Here is a 20520-nt window from a genome sequence, read left to right on the forward strand (position 1 = left end):
GGGGGAGGAGGGGGGGGCAAAGAGGAAATGGGAGGAGAGAGAGATAAATACAGAAACAATTTGATCCAAATCTGTGCAGTTTTATGTACTGAAAAGACGTGTAAATTTGATGGCTAGTGAAACTCTCTCCACATGCCAGTCATTCAAAATGGCAATAATCTGACTACTTCTATTGAAGTAATGTATATATCTATTTTCTTTTTGAGATAGTGCTCAACCATTATGATGTTGAATGGTATGTAAATGTCAGAAGAAAATTTTTAGAATCTGATTTAAACAGTATTTTGTTTCGTGTTAGTTAATTTTTTGTCAAATAGTGTACTTAAAACAGTGAAAACCTTTTTTTAGCAATGTGTTTTAGTAGAGATGAATCAGTATTAAATTGTAGAAGTATAAAGTATACTTAGATTTTTTTTCTGTCTAATTCTTTTCTTTTATTGAAACATATGTTAACATGCTTTGCCTTTCCTCCGTTTAAATGTGGGAAGCCATTTATTAATTAGTAATTACCTCACAAATGTCAGGCATTTTAACTTTTAATTTTCATGATCATTCTTTTACAATGTTGGTGTACAGTCAGCATGTAGAATCATTGCTAGTTGCTATCAGCTCCAATCTGATGAGAAGTCTGTCAAGATAAACATATATTGCTATAGAGAACAGATTTAACTAGAACTTTCCTTTCACGCATTTCACTTTGTACTGAACGTAGAATTGTTGCCACTATTTGTTTGAAGAGTTTTCGTGTTGTGGCATACTGCAGTGGATGAAGTAATTGCTGTTTCTCTGAGTGTACTATGTTAGTTATTCTTCTGTGCCAATATACTAACTTTGGGGCATTATGAGTGTACTGTGCTCTAATTGTAATTTATAAACTGTTGTTTTTATGGAATTGAGTTCAGTTTCTGTCTTCCTGTTGTGGGTTTTCCATAGTCTGGGTAAACCAACTTACTATATAAAGCAATTTTGTTGTGATGCAAACATCAACATTTATTTCATTGACATATGGTCATGACAGTTGCTTTGTGCCTAAAACACCTTTATATTGTCAAGGTGTTAAATAATAACTAAAGTAAAATTACACCATTATGTATGCTGAATTTATTAGTTCTTAGTCAAACCAGAGCCCATAACAAGAATGAAGATGTTAACATAAGTTTTTACTTGTCAAACATATAAATGTAAGGAGGTAAGAAACACACTAACAGAAAGAAGTGACAAGAAGATAGGTTGGAAATAAGGCTGTAAACTTCAGGTAAAAGTAAAATGTACATGAAATAGCTGGTGGAAATCTCTGAAATTGGTTAGGGATTGACATATTTATATGACTGACTGTATAATAGCAGCTAACACTGTATTGGTGTTAAGCAGCCTCTTCTGCCATGAAATATTTTTATGTTGTTGCCACAGATGATTTATTTTTGTATATTGTAACTGAAAACAGTCCTTTTGTCATGAAATGCAAAATTCAGATCTATTTCTGGACATTTGCTTGGATATGATGCTGTTTGCCTCACAGAGGGGGCAGGGCAAGGATCTTGATACTTACATGGTGAACAGAATGAGTTTTGCTTAGAGTGTGGAGCGATGGAGTGAAAAAGTTGCACCTTTTTCCTTACTGCAGAAGCAATTATTGTAAAAAAAAAATATTGTACTTGGAATATTTGAAGGATTTGTTTTAAAATGCATCATACCATATTTTTCAGAATCCGTATCTTTTCAGTAATAAAGCACATTGCATTGAGGAGATAACAAAGGCTACATTTGGTTTCTATAAGCAATATTGTGTACCAAAATAATTTAGCACGAAGAAAAATATTTCATTTTCTTCTAGTGTGCATATGTTTAAAGATTTTCCAGTTTCTTGTTGACTGAAAACAAGATGTTAAATTATGTTTCTTCACTTAATAGCAAAAAGTATAGAAGTTATCTTGCCTCTTGTGCTGTATTTTGATCATTGTTCAGAACTGTCTTCCACTGACATGTGAAAAGTAATTCTTTTTCTTTTGTTTTTCTTGAATACTTTTTTTTTTTTTACAATGAATGGAAATTTGTTTTGGAACATGGGTTATCCCTTCAAAGTTAATTTCTTTTTGTCATATTTAGCATGTATTTGGTTCTTGATCACTGTATAAAATTCCTAAAAAGTTTCCAAGAGTGCAAGATATTGTTTACATACCAGAAGTAATCAGGAAAGTTATTAGAGAATACCTACGTTGTCAGCACACCTTTCACATGCTTGTTGTATTCAGCCACTGAATGTGGGCAACACTTGGGTTCCTTACCATTTACTTAACATCGGTTGAATGCCACAGAAATAATTTACAAATCTCATGATCACCGTGTATTCCCATACTTTCATGTGATTGATAGTCAAAACTAACTTTGTTTTGCTGGTGGACAGTTTCTTATTCATTTTGTGTAGTGCATTTCTACTGAATGAGTGCATTTTATTTGAAGTAAGAAACAAAATAAATGTAGAAATGCGTTTTATTTGAAGTAAGAAACAAAATAAATGTAGAAAACATGTATGTGTTACATATATGCAATAGCAATGCTACTTGCCTTCCAGTACTGCAAAATCTTTTTGCATCACAAAATTGTACTGTCATGCTCTTGTTGATGTAAGGCTTGAAATAGCAGATCATCGTATGTATGTCAGTTCGCATGAGGTTTTATATACACACTCTGGAAAACTATCTAATACTATGGTCTGTAGCATTACCAATTCAGATTTTTTTCTTTGCTACCTTCCAATTGGGCCTTCCAACAAAATGGAGACTGGACCTTTCTGTAGGTTCTGTTGAAATATTGTTAGATTTTTTTTCACATTGATTAGCCTGGAACAGATTATGTCAGATACTTCATGCCATTTGTTCAATGTATTCAATTTTTCTGTCTGAAAAGTTGATGACTATAGGATTATGAATGTGCTGGAATTTCTTCATTATTTTCACGTTGTTTTTCATTAACTATATTCATGTTTAGAACTGTAATTCTTATCACTATATCATACACGTATATATTTGCCATCTGATCCTTTAAATCACAACAGCCAAGAGAGCAATTGAAATACATAAATCACAGTAATCAGTCACTTTTACTTATCTTTCCACTACTTGTTTTTAAATGGACTGTAATGTTGGTTTACATGTGCAGTTTTTTGGACAACATGTGGTATTGTCTAGGAACAGAAGTTGTTTTTTGTAAGTCCAAAATTTGTAGTGTTAAAGTTTATTGGTAGCCGTTAATAGATCAGAAGAAGACAAGAGCACAGAAATGTATGGTAGGAGAAGAGGGATATGAGTTATAAATGCAAAATTAATCGTGGATGATAATGGAACATAGCTGAATGTGTCTGCGTGTATGTGTGTGTGTGTGTGTGTGTGTGTAAAACAAAATAAGGAATAACATACAGAGAAAAGTTGGGTTTTCATTAAACAGTGACTCTTTCAGGCCTGTTACCATTTCAGTAGCTGATTTGTAGAAGTTGTTTGTATGTCACTTATACTGTTACTCTTTTATGTTGACCTTCTGATAATGTGCTATAAGCATCTTCTGAATGTAATTTATGTTTTATGCCTCAGTGAGTTGAAATATATCCATTTTAGAATCTGCTGCCCCCAAAGTCACATGTGTAGGGATCAAGACTGATCATATATAGAAAATAAATTTAGTTTGGGGGTTGGCGTCATCAGGAGAGAGAGAGAGAGAGAGAGAGAGAGAGAGAGAGAGAGTGTGTGTGTGTGTGTGTGTGTGTGTGTGTGTGTGTGTGTGTTTGCTTGTAGTGCGCTCTCTCTCTGCCCCCCCCCCCCCCCCCCCCTCTCTCTCTCTCTCTCTCTCTCTCTCTCTCTCTCTCTCTGTGTTTTGTGTGTGTGTGTGTGTGTGTGTGTGTGTGTGTGTGTGTGAGAGAGAGAGAGAGAGAGAGAGAGAGAGAGAGAGAGAGAGAGAGAGAGAGAGAAAGGGGGGGGGGAGGGAGATTGTAAGCACAGGTATCTTTTGATTATTTTTCTACAGGAGAGGTTTTGTTTCATCTCACAGTCTTTTTGCCTTTCACACAGGAGTTTCTGTTATCACTTGGACTGATATCAAACTGCTGTTTTATGTAATTGATATTTTGTATTTTCTTGCTGCTGAACCTAACATTCTTTGAAATGTATTATAGAATTTTTTTATGTAATGAATACAATTTTTCAAAAATCCATATAAGAGTTAAAGCCTACTTCAGTGTCTCTGTGACAGAGGACTGTAATCACAATATTTTTCACTTTTTCTTCGGGTTAACATGCCCGACTGTCCCTCTGTCTGTGTGTGTTTGTGTGTGTGTGTGTGTGTGTGTGTGTGTGTGTGTGTGTGTGTACACACTTGCAAGTGCACACACACTGCATAATGTTGGTGCTGAACCATTTAATTGCAGTTGTATACTTACCATTTTTTTAGGCAGCAACTTCCCATAAGTATATTGTCATTATTGTATTTCTGCTTTATTTGTCAGTGGAAATATAGGTCGCGTGTTGAATTTAGATTTTTGTTATGTTATTTACAATATTTTTCTTCTAGTTTTATTTGGTGCTCAAAATATACATGACATGAAGTTTTAATTCCAGTTACTTGTCTTCTCCTTTTAAAGAAAAAAAAAGAAAATCAATGTAATTTAATTTGGTTAAAGCTAATGGTATTAATATATTTATCAATCTTCACTCATTTTAAGTACATTGTGTGTGTTCACAGAAACTGGAAGTTTTAAGTTTGAATAAATACCTTTAGTATCTTTTTCATTCCTGTCAATTTTTTCCCCTGTGTTAAAATAAAATACACTGTCACTTTTCATTAACATGCGTTTGAATAACAGAGGAACTGTAGCAGTCATTACCAGATGTACTAACTCTATTTAGTATTAATGTGATGCAGTGTAATCATATAGTGGTTTCATGTTCATCAGCAAAATATTTACTGCTACAAGTGTGTGTGATTACTTATTTTATATAACCAAATTACAATGCAGGTCAAAAACTTTGATCACCCATCACAAGTATGGGTTTGTGGTTAAAATGGGGATGCCATCTTGAATCTTCTGTGGTATCCTCGCTCTGATGAAACACTTATAAACATATGAAGGCTAAGCACCTGTGTTGTGTGTTTGAATGGTTGTTCACTTAGAGGGGCACCGATGAGTATTTGCAGCAATGATAATGTGGCTTTACCTAAGATGGTTTCATTCGAATAGGCCTTATTCCTTCAGCTGTCTGTGTAGCATTCAGTTTGCATTAGTTTGCAGTACATTGTGTGCATTAGTTTACAATACACTCTGTGCACCTAGCACTGTGTGTTTTTACCTGATCAGGTTCATACCATATTACCTCCTAATGCGATGGAAGCAGGAGACTGGAATTGAAAAACATGCTCAATTGAGGCTCTGCATCAGGAAGGCTGTTTTAGTAGAACTATAGTAACAAAAGTTTGCATAGTCCAATATACAGTGATGTATATATTGCAGTGGTTCAAGAAAACTGGTGTCAATACAAGTGTTTCATGATCTGGAAGGGTAAATGTCAGAGGACTTGTACTGCATCTGAAATTCACGAGGAAGTAAATAGTATGCGAGCAGCTCCAATCTCTGTCTCAACGCACCATCTCCATGCACAAGGGTTACAAGTGTCTGCAGTAGCCAAACAAAATAAGCTAAAAAGATTGCAATGGACACAGAAACATAAAAAGTTGTCCCAGGTGTTATTCACGGACGAATCTAAGTTGAAAGTATTTGAAAGCCATCATTGTATGTTTATTCATTGAATTTGTGGAGAACATATGAAGAGTCATTGTGTATCACCAATGGCGAACATGCTGGAGGGGTAGTGTGGGGATCTTTTGTGGATGATAGTCTGTTATCTAGTGAGAATTTATTGAATATTAAAGAAGGAAGGATGTCACAGAATACTGATCAACAGTGCAGTTCCATCTGGCAGGAGACTTACAGGTTGTGGGTTTGTTCTGAAGCAAGGCAATAATGCCAAATATGCTTCTAAATTGTGTCAATAGAAAAGAGGAATGCAGGGAACTGAAGAATGTGATTTGGTCAAGTCAGTCATCTGACTTAAATTCCATTCAACTCTTATGGGATTTATTTTGACACGAAGTTCAGAAAACGGACGTCATGTAATGTTGAAGCTCTATGGAATAATTTACAGACTTTTTAGACTGCAATACTGCAAAAACACTACAAAATCGAATCTCCACGATGCCAAGAGTTTGTGCAGCATGCATTTGTATTACAGTGGAGTTTTCAGAGCAGTGCAATAGCTCAAGCACAGCAAATTTCATAAAGTTTTGTAAAAGGGAAAAAGTGCTTGAGAATGAGAATTATAACCCAAACATCTCAAGATATTGTTAAAAATTATGACTGACAGCAATATATGTTCTCTGTCACAGACTCTCACAACTGTTTTATTACAAATAAAATAATAAATTATTTTATTCTAATACATGAAATGTGTAAATGCAGCCTCTCATCTACAGACGACTGATAGGTGACAGACACACATGTAACAGAGCACATAATTATCAAGTATTTGCTCAACTGAAAATGACAACTATTAGGGATTTAGGACTGGGGGAAGGACAGGGGGATCGCAGGAATGGAAAATGTGCTAGAGGAACAGTCCCACCTGTGCACTTCAGATGAGATCATGCTTGAGAAGATCTGAATTGCATGGGTATGGGAACAAATGCTGAAGTAATTGGTGTCATCGTGTGCACTATGTTCTGCCAGTAGGTAGTTGAGTTTGTGGTTAGACACAGTTTGGTGGTGACAGTGGATGATGGTAGACAGTTGGTTACAGGCATACTTACATCTAATGCTCCATAATAATTACAGTACGTGGTGCTGTTATGAGGCTTGGCCATATATTTTGTCTTGAGGTAATTCCTGTGCGTCTTGCTTAAGATCCAAGTTTATATCAGGTTTTGGCTGTATTTAGAATTACTGTACCAAAATCATAAAGTTGTTCTGAGGGAAGTTCTATCAGAACACTGATTCATAAAATACAAATTCATGCTTTTTTTCCTTTTAATTAGAAAACAAAAGTTAACAATCATGTGAGATATGATTTAAAAGACACTTGTGGACAGTGACCACTTGTCTACGAAATAAGTAAATAAATAAATAAATAAAATAAATGAATTAATGAATATTAATAAACACAACTGTGTGCCTAAAATGATCCATTAATGAATTCATGCTAGCCATAGACATTATCTTAAAATGCAACATCAACAGCTCTCCATGTAACAATTTTCCCAGTGTTTCCAGGTTTTGATAATACTGAATAACGCAAATCCAGGACTCTTTGTGTGAGCGACTTGTCGGTGGGCCACCAGTTTGTAATCATGTGAAAGCTTTTGTTGGTAAAGAGCTTCTTGTATCAATGATTTTGCCTGATTTAGCTGCTCTTCTGGTGGAGTAACAGACTCAAAATTTCCTGCACACATGGAGAAAAACATTAATGTTACAAATTGTTACTGATTACAAAATAATAGTTAATGAAGCTGTAGGTAGTAGGTTATGCTTCACATTAAAATAATTCATATTAAAATGCAGGAAATATGCTGCATTTATTAACTTCTGCATCAATTATTTATTTATTTTATTAAGTAGTTGCTGGCCGGAGTGGCGGAGCGGTTCTAGGTGCTACAGTCCGGAACCGCGCGACCGCTACTGTCGCAGGTTCGAATCCTGACTCGGGCATGGATGTGTGTGGTGTCCTTAGGTTAGTTAGGTTTAAGCAGTTCTAAGTTCTAGGGGACTGATGACCTCAGAAGTTAGGTCCCATAGTGCTCAGAGCCATTTTATTAAGTAGTTGATCATCTTTTACAAGGGAAATGTATCAGGAAAAGTGCATTTTCTTGATACTGTGTACATAGTATCATATTATAATGGCTACATAGCAGTTTGGTACACTGTATCAAAAACCATACTAAAAGAAACTTCTGTAAGCTGTAATGAGATAATGACAGATGGGGCACAGGGTGGGATTACACACCAGTGGAAAGTAAATTATCCCTGTCAGTTTCAAAAGAACCATTCTGGCATAATTTTTGCTAAGTTATGTGGGGAAATGAGGAAAACTTAATTCTAGATGATAGTAACACCATTATCTTAACCATTACACCACATTGATCCATAAACAACCAGGGTATTCTGTAGGCAATTTATGGAATCTGTAAAAATCAATGAGTGGCAGTACTGTTTTGCAAAGCATATTAGCTGTCACGTTGCACATTGAAGATGACCTAAAATTACATCAGGTGATGATCAGAGGCATTGACTCTATACATGGATAATAAAATCATTTTTAAGTCCACGACTGAAGCAGCTGAAGTAATTAGAGGGTTGCTATAGGAAATTAAGAAGTGTAGCTATCACCATGAAATCTGAAATCTTCTGCTTTGTACTTGGGGTACTAGAGAGCATTAAATGACTAAATCATCATGCAGTTATGGCTCGTTGCCCATTCACAAGGAGTAATAGCCATAAATGGAACTTAGTGATCTCGGGCGACACTCAAAAGGTGGAGCGATTCAACAAACTGATTAGAAATTACAATAGGGATGAATAATTGTGATAAGCACACATTTTAAGTAGATAAAAAAAAGTCATAAGTAGGTTTTTCATTCAATAAGCAGACTTGCAGTACATGTGACAATAGGAGGCCATGATTGTTTCTGTTATTATGTTCATGAGGGCTACTATTAGTTTCATATTGTGAGTGATTCTTAAAAGAAATTTTAGCAGGGAGTAAATTTGTTGTGAGGCTCTGTTCTCTAAATGCTTTCCTACTCAATGTTTGAGGCTGGACACAAGACATTACCTTTAAATATTTCCATTCAACTAATTCCTTGTGTCCATTTGTAGCATTGCCCCAGAAAATTATTCAATATATTAATGAATGGAAGTATGTAACTTAAGGCAACTTTCTGTTGCAGTCATCATGAAAATTAGCAATTACACTTAGAGCAAATGTTGCTGAACTCAAATATTTGAGAAGCAATTTCAAATTATGATCAATATGCACACCAAGAATTGTGAATATTCCGTTAAACATATTCCTTGCAATGTGCTCTGTTGTTATTAATTATGATATGTCCTACTGCGTACAGGACAGAAAGTATTGCTTTTCCTATGTTAAGTGAGGTCTTTTACTGAGAACCAATCAGTAATTTAGAATGTTATTCCTTCCATTTTTGTACCTCTGTTAGGCATAATTGTAGTTGTCAAATAATCAGATAAAAATAAGAGTACTATTTCTGCTTTATCACTGTAAGATGGTCATTTACTTAGAGCAAGAACAAGGACATCTGAATATTGAACCCTGTGAAATACCAATGGTAATTTGTCCCCACTCAGAAAACTGCATGAATCATGTAACATGACTCTTTTCTTCCTATTGGTTAAATACTAAGGGAACCACTTACTCATTGTTCCTTGAAAACCATAAACTGTATTGTCCAGTAGGATTAATACTATGATTTGCACAGATGCCTTAAACAGATAACAGAAAATTGTGGTAGGTGAGTTCTCCCTTTCTACTACACGATACTTTGATACCTTTCGTTATCTGAGGTTTGTTTGAATCTGTTTGGGTGCATATTTTATATGCTGCTACAGTCATCTTATTTTCGGAGCTGTGATGTGATAATGTAACCCTATTATGTTGTGGTCTTCAGTCCAAAATCTTGTTTATCATAGTTCATTATGCTAGTCTGTTGTGCTGAAGAATGTGACTGTTCTGTAATTTTAATGAAAATAAGACTGTCCATTCAAGGGTGACTGACAGGGTGAGCAGCAATCTGTGGCCGTTTGCTGATGTTGCTATGGTGTACAAGAAAATTACAAAGCAAAGTTCCTTCGGTCATGCATGCATGTCTGAAGGAACTCTGCATCATAATTTGGAATGACACTCAGCGTATTCTCAGAGCTATGATGTGGTATTGCATGCATGTCCAAAGGAACCTTGCCTTGTAATTCAAAATAACACAGGCAGTGCAGTATTGTATTTCTCTGACAACACTGGGCAAGCGTCTTTCAAGTAAAATGTCTTCCCTGTAAAGGAATATACGTATGGATGTATGAGTACAGGATGCAGACACATGGGTGATGACATGTAGAAGTTTGGGTCTGGATTAGATTAGATTATATTTACTTTCATTCCAATTGATCCGTAGTGAGGAGATCCTCCAGGATGTAGAACAAGTCAGAAAAACAACAATACATGACAAATATTTACAACTCAAACAAATAAGCTAATGTACCATTCCACAGGTCCCAAGTGGAATGATCATCATTTTTTAATGAACACTATATGAAAGAATCATTTTACAAATACTAATGCACTGAATTTAAAAAAAAAAAAAAAGTTTATTTATTTATAAGGTAATAAACGTGTGATACAACTACTATAATACTTATTTACAATGGACACATTACTGCACTGAAATGGTGCAGAAGTTAGATTGTACTTACACACACACAAAATCAATTGGTTCTATTGTGAAATACATCAATGGAGTAGAAGGAGTTGGCCACCAAGAAATCCTTTAGGCGTCTCTTAAACTGAATTTCATTGGTTGTTAATTTTTTTATGGCTGCCTGCAAGTTATTGAAAATGTGTGCCTGAATAATGCATACCTTTTTGTACAAGACTAAGTGACTTTAAATCCTTGTGAAGATTATTCTTATTTCTAGTATTGATTCCATGAATTGAGCGGTTGGTTTGAAAAAGTGATATATTTTTAATGACAAATTTCATTAAAGAATAAATATATTGGGAAGCAGTAGTTAGTATCCCTAGTTCCCTAAACAGGCTTCTGCAGGATGTTCTTGAATTCACTCCACATATAACACTTACCGCACATTTTTGTGCCCAAAAAACTTTAGCTTGGCTTGATGAATTACCCCAAAAAATAATCGTGTATGACATTATGGAATGAAAGTAAGCATAGTATGCCAGCTTTTTCATTTTTATATCCCCTATGTCTGACACCATTCGCATTGCAAATAGAGATTTGTTAAGACGCTTCAGCAATTCTGTTGTGTGCTTTTCCCAGTTGAATTTATTATCAAGCTGTAGTCCCAAGAACTTAACACTGTCCACTTCTTCTATCTGCTTGTCCTCATATGTTAGGCATATACTCGTGGGACACCCCTTACAAGTTCTGAATTGAATGTAGTGTGGTTTTTCAAAGTTTAGTGACAAGGAATTGGCTAGGAACCAGTGAGTAATGTCCACAAATATTTTACTAGCTGATCTTTCTAAGACTACACTTGATTTGCTATTTATTGCAATGTTTGTATCATCGGCAAACAAAATGAACTTGGCATCTGGTAATGTGGTAATGTTACTGATGAAAGGTCATTGATATACACAAGAAAAGGTAAGGGTCCTAAAATGGAACCTTGTGGGACCCCACATGTAATTAGTTCTCAGTTGGATGATGCCTGATAGCTTGATACATGTCTCTTTCCTAATAACACCCTTTGTTTCCTGCCAGAGATATAAGATTTGAACCATTTTGCAGCATTTCCTGTTACACAATAATATTCTAATTTACTTAAAAGGATATTGTAATTTACACAGTCAAATGCCTTTGACAGATCACAAAATATACCAGTTGCCTGCAATTTTTTATCTCATGAATTAAGCACATTTTCACTGTAAGTGTAGATAGCCTTCTCAATATCAGAACCCTTTAGAAATCCGAACTGTGACTTTAACAGTATGTTATTTGAGATAAGATGGTTATAAATCCGATTGTACATTACTTTTTCAAAAATTTTTTGAGAATGCAGGCAAAAGTAAAAGTGAAATTGGACAGAAATTTGATGCTATTTCTTTATCTCCCTTCTTAAACAGTGGCTTAACTTCAGCATATTTTAACCATTCAGGAAATATTCCACGATAAACAACTGGTTACACAGATAGCTTAATATGTTACTTAACTCAGAATGACATTCTTTAATTAGCTTTGTTGATATTTCATCATACCCACTAGATGTTTTTGGTTTTAAAGATTTTATGATGGACATTATTTCTGCTGGGGTAGTGAGGGTCAAATTCATATTATGGAAGTTATTTGAAATGTCTGGTCTGAGGTATTCCATAGCAGCATCTACAGAACCTGACAACTCCATCTTTTCAGTAACAGTTATGAAAAGTTTGTTAAAAAGTTCAGCAATGCTAACACATCTGTCACTCTTAATGCTATTTGTCCCTCTTCATGTCTGGTTCTACTGGTCTCCTCCTCCACTATATCCCATATTGTCCTTATTTTGCTATCTGATATGACTATCTTTTCCTTGTAATATATGTGCTTTGATGTCCATATTACAGTCTTTCATATTTTGCAGTATTTCTTGTAATGTGCTATAGCATCAACATCGGAACTGTTTTGGATTGACAGATACAGTTTTCTTTTTGTTTTACAAGATACCTCTATTCCTTGAGTAATCCATGGCTTCTTTGAAGACTTAGCTCTAATGTTGGTAAGTTTTTGGGGAAAACAGTGTTCGAATAAGGTAAGCACTTTATTAGCAAAAGTGTTATATTTTTCATTCATGCCCTGAGCACTGTAAACATCAGTCCAGTGAATGTCTCTGAATAGTGTCCTAAAATAATCAATTTTTGCCATATTGATTACCCTCCTGAGCTCAGATGTAACAGATTTTATATCCTGTTCAGTGTTAACATTTAACAGAAGGAACTGCATGTCATGATCTGAGAGGCCATTGACTATTGGTTTTGTAATATAATTTTGTTCATTGGAATTTTCTATAAGATATTATCAATGGCTGTTTGTGAGCAATTGGCTACCCTAGTGGGGAACTTTACAGTGGGAATTAAGTTGAATGATAGTGTTACTAACTCAGATAAGTTGTTATTGGGAGAGTCTTTAAGGAAATCTGCACTGAAATCACCAGCAACCACTATTTCTTTGTTTTTGGTTGTTAAATGGGCCAGTACAGCTTCAAGGTGGTTTACGAATAGATTAAAGTTAGCTGCAGGTGCTCGATATACACTTAATATTATGAAGGATTTTTTGTGAAATTCTACTTCTGTTGCACATGCTTCCATATGCTGTTCTAGGCAAAATTTATGAATGTCTATGTTCTTAAATTTATGACAGTTCCTGATGAATGTGGCAACTCCTCCTTTCTCCATTTCTGATCCACAAAAGTGGCATGCTAACCTAAACCCTGTAACACTTAAAAGTTCTATACCAGTGCTCACAAGATGTTCAGAGAGGCAGATTATGTCAGCTGGGTTTGCAGACTCTAATTCATATATGCAGATAATTAATTCATTAATTTTATTTCTCAGCCCTCAAATATTTTGATGTAAAAAAGGTAGCTGACATTTCACATTGAGTTAAAATTGGGCAGAGTTAAAATATCTGCTGACTGTTGAAAATTCTTAACAAGTGGCTGTTTATGCTGATGTAATAAGCTAGAATTATGTTTTTTGGTTTCTTTCTCAAACTGAAGGTTTGTCTCAGTCCTAACTTCTCTTAAAATGTGGTTTCTTTCCGTCCTCGCTACCCTAAAGAAGGGTCTTTTCTGAACTCTATAACCACTGGTATTTTATCACTCATGACTGTGCCTCCCCCCTTTAACTTTCCTGCTATTTTCCCAGCCAGTCGTGAGTCATGCCTGGGTAGCCAAATGCTAAAGCAACCACACTCGATAAGTGGGAAAGCCCGGTTTGATTTCCAGACCAGCAAAAATTTTCACTGTTGTCAGTCCATTGTACAGCTGATGGTTGTCCATATTCACAACTGTGAATACATTTCATGTATAAATTTTTAGATTGTGTGAGGAACGGCAGTTTGTTCTAAGCGTAGAAGAATGTAAGTTAATGCAGATGAGTAGGAGAAACAATCCCATAATCACCAGATACAGCATTAAGAATGGGCTGCTTGACAAAGTATCACTGATTAAATATGTTAGCATAATGTTGTACGGTGATATGAAATGGAATGAGCACGGAAGAAGAGCAGTAAGAAAACTGAATAGTTGACTTCAATGTACTTGGCAAATTTTAGGAAAGTGTGTAGAAAAATAGTGTGATCCATTCTTGAGTACTGCCAGATCAGACTGAAGGAAGGCATTGAAGCAATTCTGAAGTGTGCTGCTAGATTTGTTACTGGTAGATTTGATCAACACATCAGTGTTGCAGATATGCTTCTTGAAGCCAAATGGTATCCCTGGAAGGAAGGTGACATTCTTTTCACAGAACACCATTAAGAAAATTTAGAGAAGGGCTGTCTGATGCTGACTGCAGAACAATTCTACAGCTGCCAACATACATTCTGCATATGGACCACAAAGATAAGAGAAGTTAGGACCTGTACAGAAGCATATAGACAGTTGTTTTCCCTTTGCTCTATTCATGAGTGGAACAGAAGAGTAAATGAATATAAGTGGCACAAGGTACCCTCCGCCATGCATGACATGGTGGCTTGCGAAATACTTATAAAAATGTAGACAGGGATGTGAACTACAATGTAATAATTTTCAATATGATTATGTTTTCGGTTATCTCAATCAGAACATCATTTTTAAGATTAAATACAGCTTTCTTTGGAGATAGTCTTTCAACAAAGTAAACAGACATGTTTAGCAAGTTTATTATTAGTAACACACAACACTGGTTACTAAGGCAGCACAAGTGCAGTGGTGGACAAGATATTCTGCAAGTAACATCCTTGCAATATGTTTCCTCATGTAGGCTTGTAATAACAAAATCAAATATCAGTCAAGAATCAGGTAATTTATGTGCAATTGAAGAGTGTAAATGGAAAAGGTTGTTAGTGCTAAATCTTGTATTTGTCAGGAGAATAAAGAAAACAATGTATTTCTTTTTGTGCACCCAAAAAATTGAGATGGTATTCTGATACCACAGGGTTATGTCGCCCACCTTGACATTGCAAAAAATAATGTGACAAATTAAGTAATTTATTAAGAATCTTCAAAGTACTGCACTGACACAAAAGTTTTTGTTTAAGTATCATTAATGCAGAGCTGCTGCAATTTATTTGTGATAGTACAAAAACGGGAATACAAAAGTAATACTTTAACTAGAAGAACTGTAGCCCACAAAAACCATTTCTTATTTGTTTGAAATCTTTACAAGAGAAAAAATTAAATACAAGAAAATAAAGTCTCTTGAAAGTGATTTCTGTTTCTTACACAACTTCATTCTAGGTGTTAGATGTTCCAAATTTACTATTGAACTGCCAGTGCTGTTGAGGAAGAAAGTAATATCATCAACAAGTATTTCTGTTTTGCAGCTGATAAATATGACTTGTCCTTCCTCTTTCAAATGCACTGACATTTTTCCATTCTTTTATTTATTTATTTATTTATTTATTGAGTCCTTTGATCACATGTAGTACAGTGTACAGGATGATATTGGACTTATTACTAAGTACAAAATGATACATATTTAAATAATCATTTTTCAACATGCTACCAATTTCAATAGTTGCAGTTCTTACAATGATACAATGTTACAAATTACAGTAGCTTTAGTTCTTAACAGTTATTCTGGTCCAAGTATTCCTTTACTGAGTAGAAACAGTGGTACTGTAGATATTCTCTGACAGATCTTTCAAAAGCACTAATATTTTGTACAGCTTTACTGTATGATTAAATGATGATGGCGTCCTCTTGGGTAAAATATTCCGGAGGTAAAATAGTCCCCCATTCGGATCTCCGTGCGGGGACTACTCAAGAGGACGTCGTTATCAGGAGAAAGAAAACTGGCATTCTACGGATCGGAGCGTGGAATGTCAGATCCCTTAATCGGGCAGGTAGGTTAGAAAATTTAAAAACGGAAATGGATAGGTTAAAGTTAGATATAGTGGGAATTAGTGAAGTTCGGTGGCAGGAGGAGCAAGACTTTTGGTCAGGTGATTACAGGGTTATAAATACAAAATCAAATAGGGGTAATGCAGGAGTAGGTTTAATAATGAATAAAAAAATAGGAGTGCGGGTTAGCTACTACAAACAGCATAGTGAACGCATTATTGTGGCCAAGATAGACACAAAGCCCATGCCTACTACAGTAGTACAAGTTTATATGCCAACTAGCTCTGCAGATGATGAAGAAATTGATGATATGTATGACGAGATAAAAGAAATTATTCAGGTAGTGAAGGGAGACGAAAATTTAATAGTCATGGGTGACTGGAATTCGTCAGTAGGAAAAGGGAGAGAAGGAAACATAGTAGGTGAATATGGATTGGGGGGAAGAAATGAAAGAGGATGCCGCCTTGTAGAGTTTTGCACAGAGCATAACTTAATCGTAGCTAACACTTGGTTCAAGAATCATGAAAGAAGGTTGTATACCTGGAAGAATCCTGGAGATACTAAAAGGTATCAGATAGATTACATAATGGTAAGACAGAGATTTAGGAACCAGGTTTTAAATTGTAAGACATTTCCAGGGGCAGATGTGGATTCTGACCACAATCTATTGGTTATGAACTGCAGATTGAAACTGAAGAAACTGCTAAAAGGCGGGAATTTAAGGAGATGGGACCTGGATAAACTGAAAGAACCAGAGGTGGTACAGAGTTTCAGGGAGAGCATAAGGGAACAATTGACAGGAATGGGGGAAAGAAATACAGTAGAAGAAGAATGGGTAGCTCTGAGGGATGAAGTAGTGAAGGCAGCAGAGGATCAAGTAGGTAAAAAGATGAGGGCTAATAGAAATCCTTGGGTAACAGAAGAAATATTGAATTTAATTAATGAAAGGAGAAAATATAAAAATGCAGTAAATGAAGCAGGCAAAAAGGAATACAAATGTCTCAAAAATGAGATCGACAGGAAGTGCAAAATGGCTAAGCAGGGATGGCTAGAGGACAAATGTAAGGATGTAGAGGCTTGTCTCACTAGGGGTAAGATAGATACTGCCTACAGGAAAATTAAAGAGACCTTTGGAGAGAAGAGAACCACTTGTATGAATATCAACTCAGATGGCAACCCAGTTCTAAGCAAAGAAGGGGAGGCAGAAAGGTGGAAGGAGTATATAGAGGGTTTATACAAGGGCGATGTACTTGAGGACAATATTATGGAAATGGAAGAGGATGTAGATGAAGATGAAATGGGAGATAAGATACTGCGTGAAGAGTTTGACAGAGCACTGAAAGACCTGAGTCGAAACAAGGCCCCGGGAGTAGACAACATTCCATTAGAACTACTGATGGCCTTGGGAGAGCCAGTCATGACAAAACTCTACCATCTGGTGAGCAAGATGTATGAGACAGGCGAAATACCCACAGACTTCAAGAAGAATATAATAATTCCAATCCCAAAGAAAGCAGGTGTTGACAGATGTGAAAATTACCGAACTATCAGTTTAATAAGTCACAGCTGCAAAATACTAATGCGAATTCTTTACAGACGAATGGAAAAACTGGTAGAAGCGGACCTCGGGGAAGATCAGTTTGGATTCCGTAGAAATGCTGGAACACGTGAGGCAATACTAACCTTACGACTTGTCTTAGAAGAAAGATTAAGAAAAGACAAACCTACGTTTCTAGCATTTGTAGACTTAGAGAAAGCTTTTGACAACGTTAACTGGAATACTCTCTTTCAAATTCTGAAGGTGGCAGGGGTAAAATACAGGGAGCGAAAGGCTATTTACAATTTGTACAGAAACCAGATGGCAGTTATAAGAGTCGAGGGGCATGAAAGGGAAGCAGTGGTTGGGAAAGGAGTGAGACAGGGTTGTAGCCTCTCCCCAATGTTATTCAATCTGTATATTGAGCAAGCAGTAAAGGAAACAAAAGAAAAATTCGGAGTAGGTATTAAAATCCATGGAGAAGAAATAAAAACTTTGAGGTTCGCCGATGACATTGTAATTCTGTCAGAGACAGCAAAGGACTTGGAAGAGCAGTTGAACGGAATGGACAGTGTCTTGAAAGGAGGATATAAGATGAACATCAACAAAAGCAAAACGAGGATAATGGAATGTAGTCAAATTAAATCGGGTGATGCTGAGGGGATTAGATCAGGAAATGAGACACTTAAAGTAGTAAAGGAGTTTTGCTATTTAGGGAGTAAAATAACTGATGATGGTCGAAGTAGAGAGGATATAAAATGTAGACTGGCAATGGCAAGGAAATCGTTTCTGAAGAAGAGAAATTTGTTAACATCGAGTAGAAATTCAAGTGTCAGGAAGTCATTTCTGAAAGTATTTGTATGGAGTGTAGCCATGTATGGAAGTGAAACATGGACGATAACCAGTTTGGACAAGAAGAGAATAGAAGCTTTCGAAATGTGGTGCTACAGAAGAATGCTGAAGGTAAGGTGGGTAGATCACGTAACTAATGAGGAGGTATTGAATAGGATTGGGGAGAAGAGAAGTTTGTGGCACAACTTGACTAGAAGGAGGGATCGTTTGGTAGGACATGTTTTGAGGCATCAAGGGATCACAAATTTAGCATTGGAGGGCAGCGTGGAGGGTAAAAATCGTAGAGGGAGACCAAGAGATGAATACACTAAGCAGATTCAGAAGGATGTAGGTTGCAGTAGGTACTGGGAGATGAAGAAGCTTGCACAGGATAGAGTAGCATGGAGAGCTGCATCAAACCAGTCTCAGGACTGAAGACCACAACAACAACAACAACAAATATTTTGTAAGCATTTTATACTATTTGATATTCTATTATAGAGTTTAATACCCAGATAGTATGTACCTTTCTGATACAAACTGGTACTGGCTGGGGGTACATGCAAGTTATATTTTATTCGAGTATTATAATCATGTATATCTTTGTTTTTTAAAGTATTATCATCATTTCCAATCATATACTTTTTGACGTACTTTAGTGTGTCAACAATAAACGTACATGGTAGAGGTAGTATATTTAGTGGTTTAAATATTGGTTTGCAGGACTGTCAAGCACCACTCCCCGTCATAATCCTAATGGCTCTTTTTTGTATTCTGAAAGTCCTTTGAGCTGCTGGGGAATTTCCCCAGAATATGACTCCATACTTGAGATGGTCATTGAAGTATGCATAATAGGCACACAATAGTGCCTGTTCATTTATGCATCGTTTGAGAACCCTAAGAAGATAACAACCCGTGCTCAGCTTGGCATTAATTTGTTCTATGTGTTTGTCCCATTTTAAGTCTCTTTGTATCCAGATGCTGAGAATTTTGTAGCCTCATCATTTGCAATAGGGTGTTGATTGATTTTTATTTCTGGATATATCAATGTGGTGTTTTGGTGGTTATGGAAATTTAAGGCTATTGTTTTGTTGTAGTTTATTATCAACTGGTTATCTGCTGTCCAATTACTTACATGTTTTGTAACTGTGTTTACTTCTTCTTGTACATCTTCATTTTTTGCTGCTTTTACCAGTATTGTTGTGTCATCAGCAAACAGTATTACTTTGCGGGAATCAATATGTATATCCAAATCATTAATATATAACAAGCAAAGTAGGGGTCCCATTACCGACCCTTGCGGTACCCCGTAAGTGATTGGGCTTTCTGATGATACATATTCTGTGATTATTTGTGCTTTATCATCTATATATCTGATGGATACTTTTTGTTTACAGTTGCTGAGAAATGAACGAATCCAATGATTTGCCAACCCCCTAATTCCATAGTGCTCTAGCTTCTTCAATAGGGTTTTGTGGTTTACCATATTAAAGGCTTCGGTTAGGTCCAAAAATATACCTGTTGTTTTTTTTTTCATCTATTGTTTTTAATACAGTAGATATGCATTCATAGATTGCTGTCTCCGTTGATTTCTTGCTTCTAAAGCCATGTTGAGTATTAGATAGCACACTATTTTTGTTTATAAACTTTAACATCTTACTACACATAATTTTTTCTATTACTTTTGAGAAACAGGATGTTAATGTAATGGGACGATAGTTTATTACTTCATCTTTGTCACCAGCTTTGAAAGTAGGGATGACTTTTGATGTTTTTAGTTGATCTGGAAAGATGCCTGACTCTAGGGAACAGTTGCATAAGTGAGTAAGGGGGTTAATTATATTTTGGATACAGAGTTTTATAATTCTGTTCAGTATACCATCAATTCCTGCTGAGTATGTTGTCTTTAGTTCTCTGACAGCCTTCAATGTCTCCTCCCTGCTTACTTGGTCCACAAACATTGAAAATTTATTACTGTTGCACTTGTTTACCATTTGATGCTGAGTTGAACTAAAATTAGTTTTTATTAAATTTTCAGCTATCCCAGTGAAGTATTTTGTTGAATATGTTTGCAGTTTCTCTAGGCTGTAAAATGTTTTTATTGTTGTGTATCAAGACAATGTTCTCCTCAGTTCTCTTATTTTTGCCAGTTTCTTTTTTAATGATGTCCCACATAGCTTTCACTTTATTTGTAGAATTATTTATGTAGTAATCATTGTACATTCTTTTTGCCTGTTTAATGACCTTTTGTAAGATTTTAGTGTATGTTTTGTAGTGAGTATGCATTTCC

At 35.8% G+C, this 20520-nt stretch overlaps 1 protein-coding gene across 1 annotated transcript in view; it reads right to left on the minus strand.

The window, feature by feature from the left end:
- Positions 1–7098: 7098 nt before the first annotated feature.
- Positions 7099–20520, minus strand: part of LOC124612261 (peptidoglycan-recognition protein SD-like) — a 168993-nt gene continuing 155571 nt past the window's right edge. Inside the window, exon 5 of the mRNA XM_047140355.1 lies at positions 7099–7478. Coding sequence (XP_046996311.1) covers positions 7270–7478 — 209 coding nt within the window. The 3' untranslated portion in view covers positions 7099–7269. The remainder of the gene's footprint in view (positions 7479–20520) is intronic.

This window comes from Schistocerca americana, chromosome 1, assembly GCF_021461395.2.
Source record: "Schistocerca americana isolate TAMUIC-IGC-003095 chromosome 1, iqSchAmer2.1, whole genome shotgun sequence".
In the NCBI taxonomy this organism is placed as follows: Eukaryota; Metazoa; Arthropoda; class Insecta; order Orthoptera; family Acrididae; genus Schistocerca; species Schistocerca americana.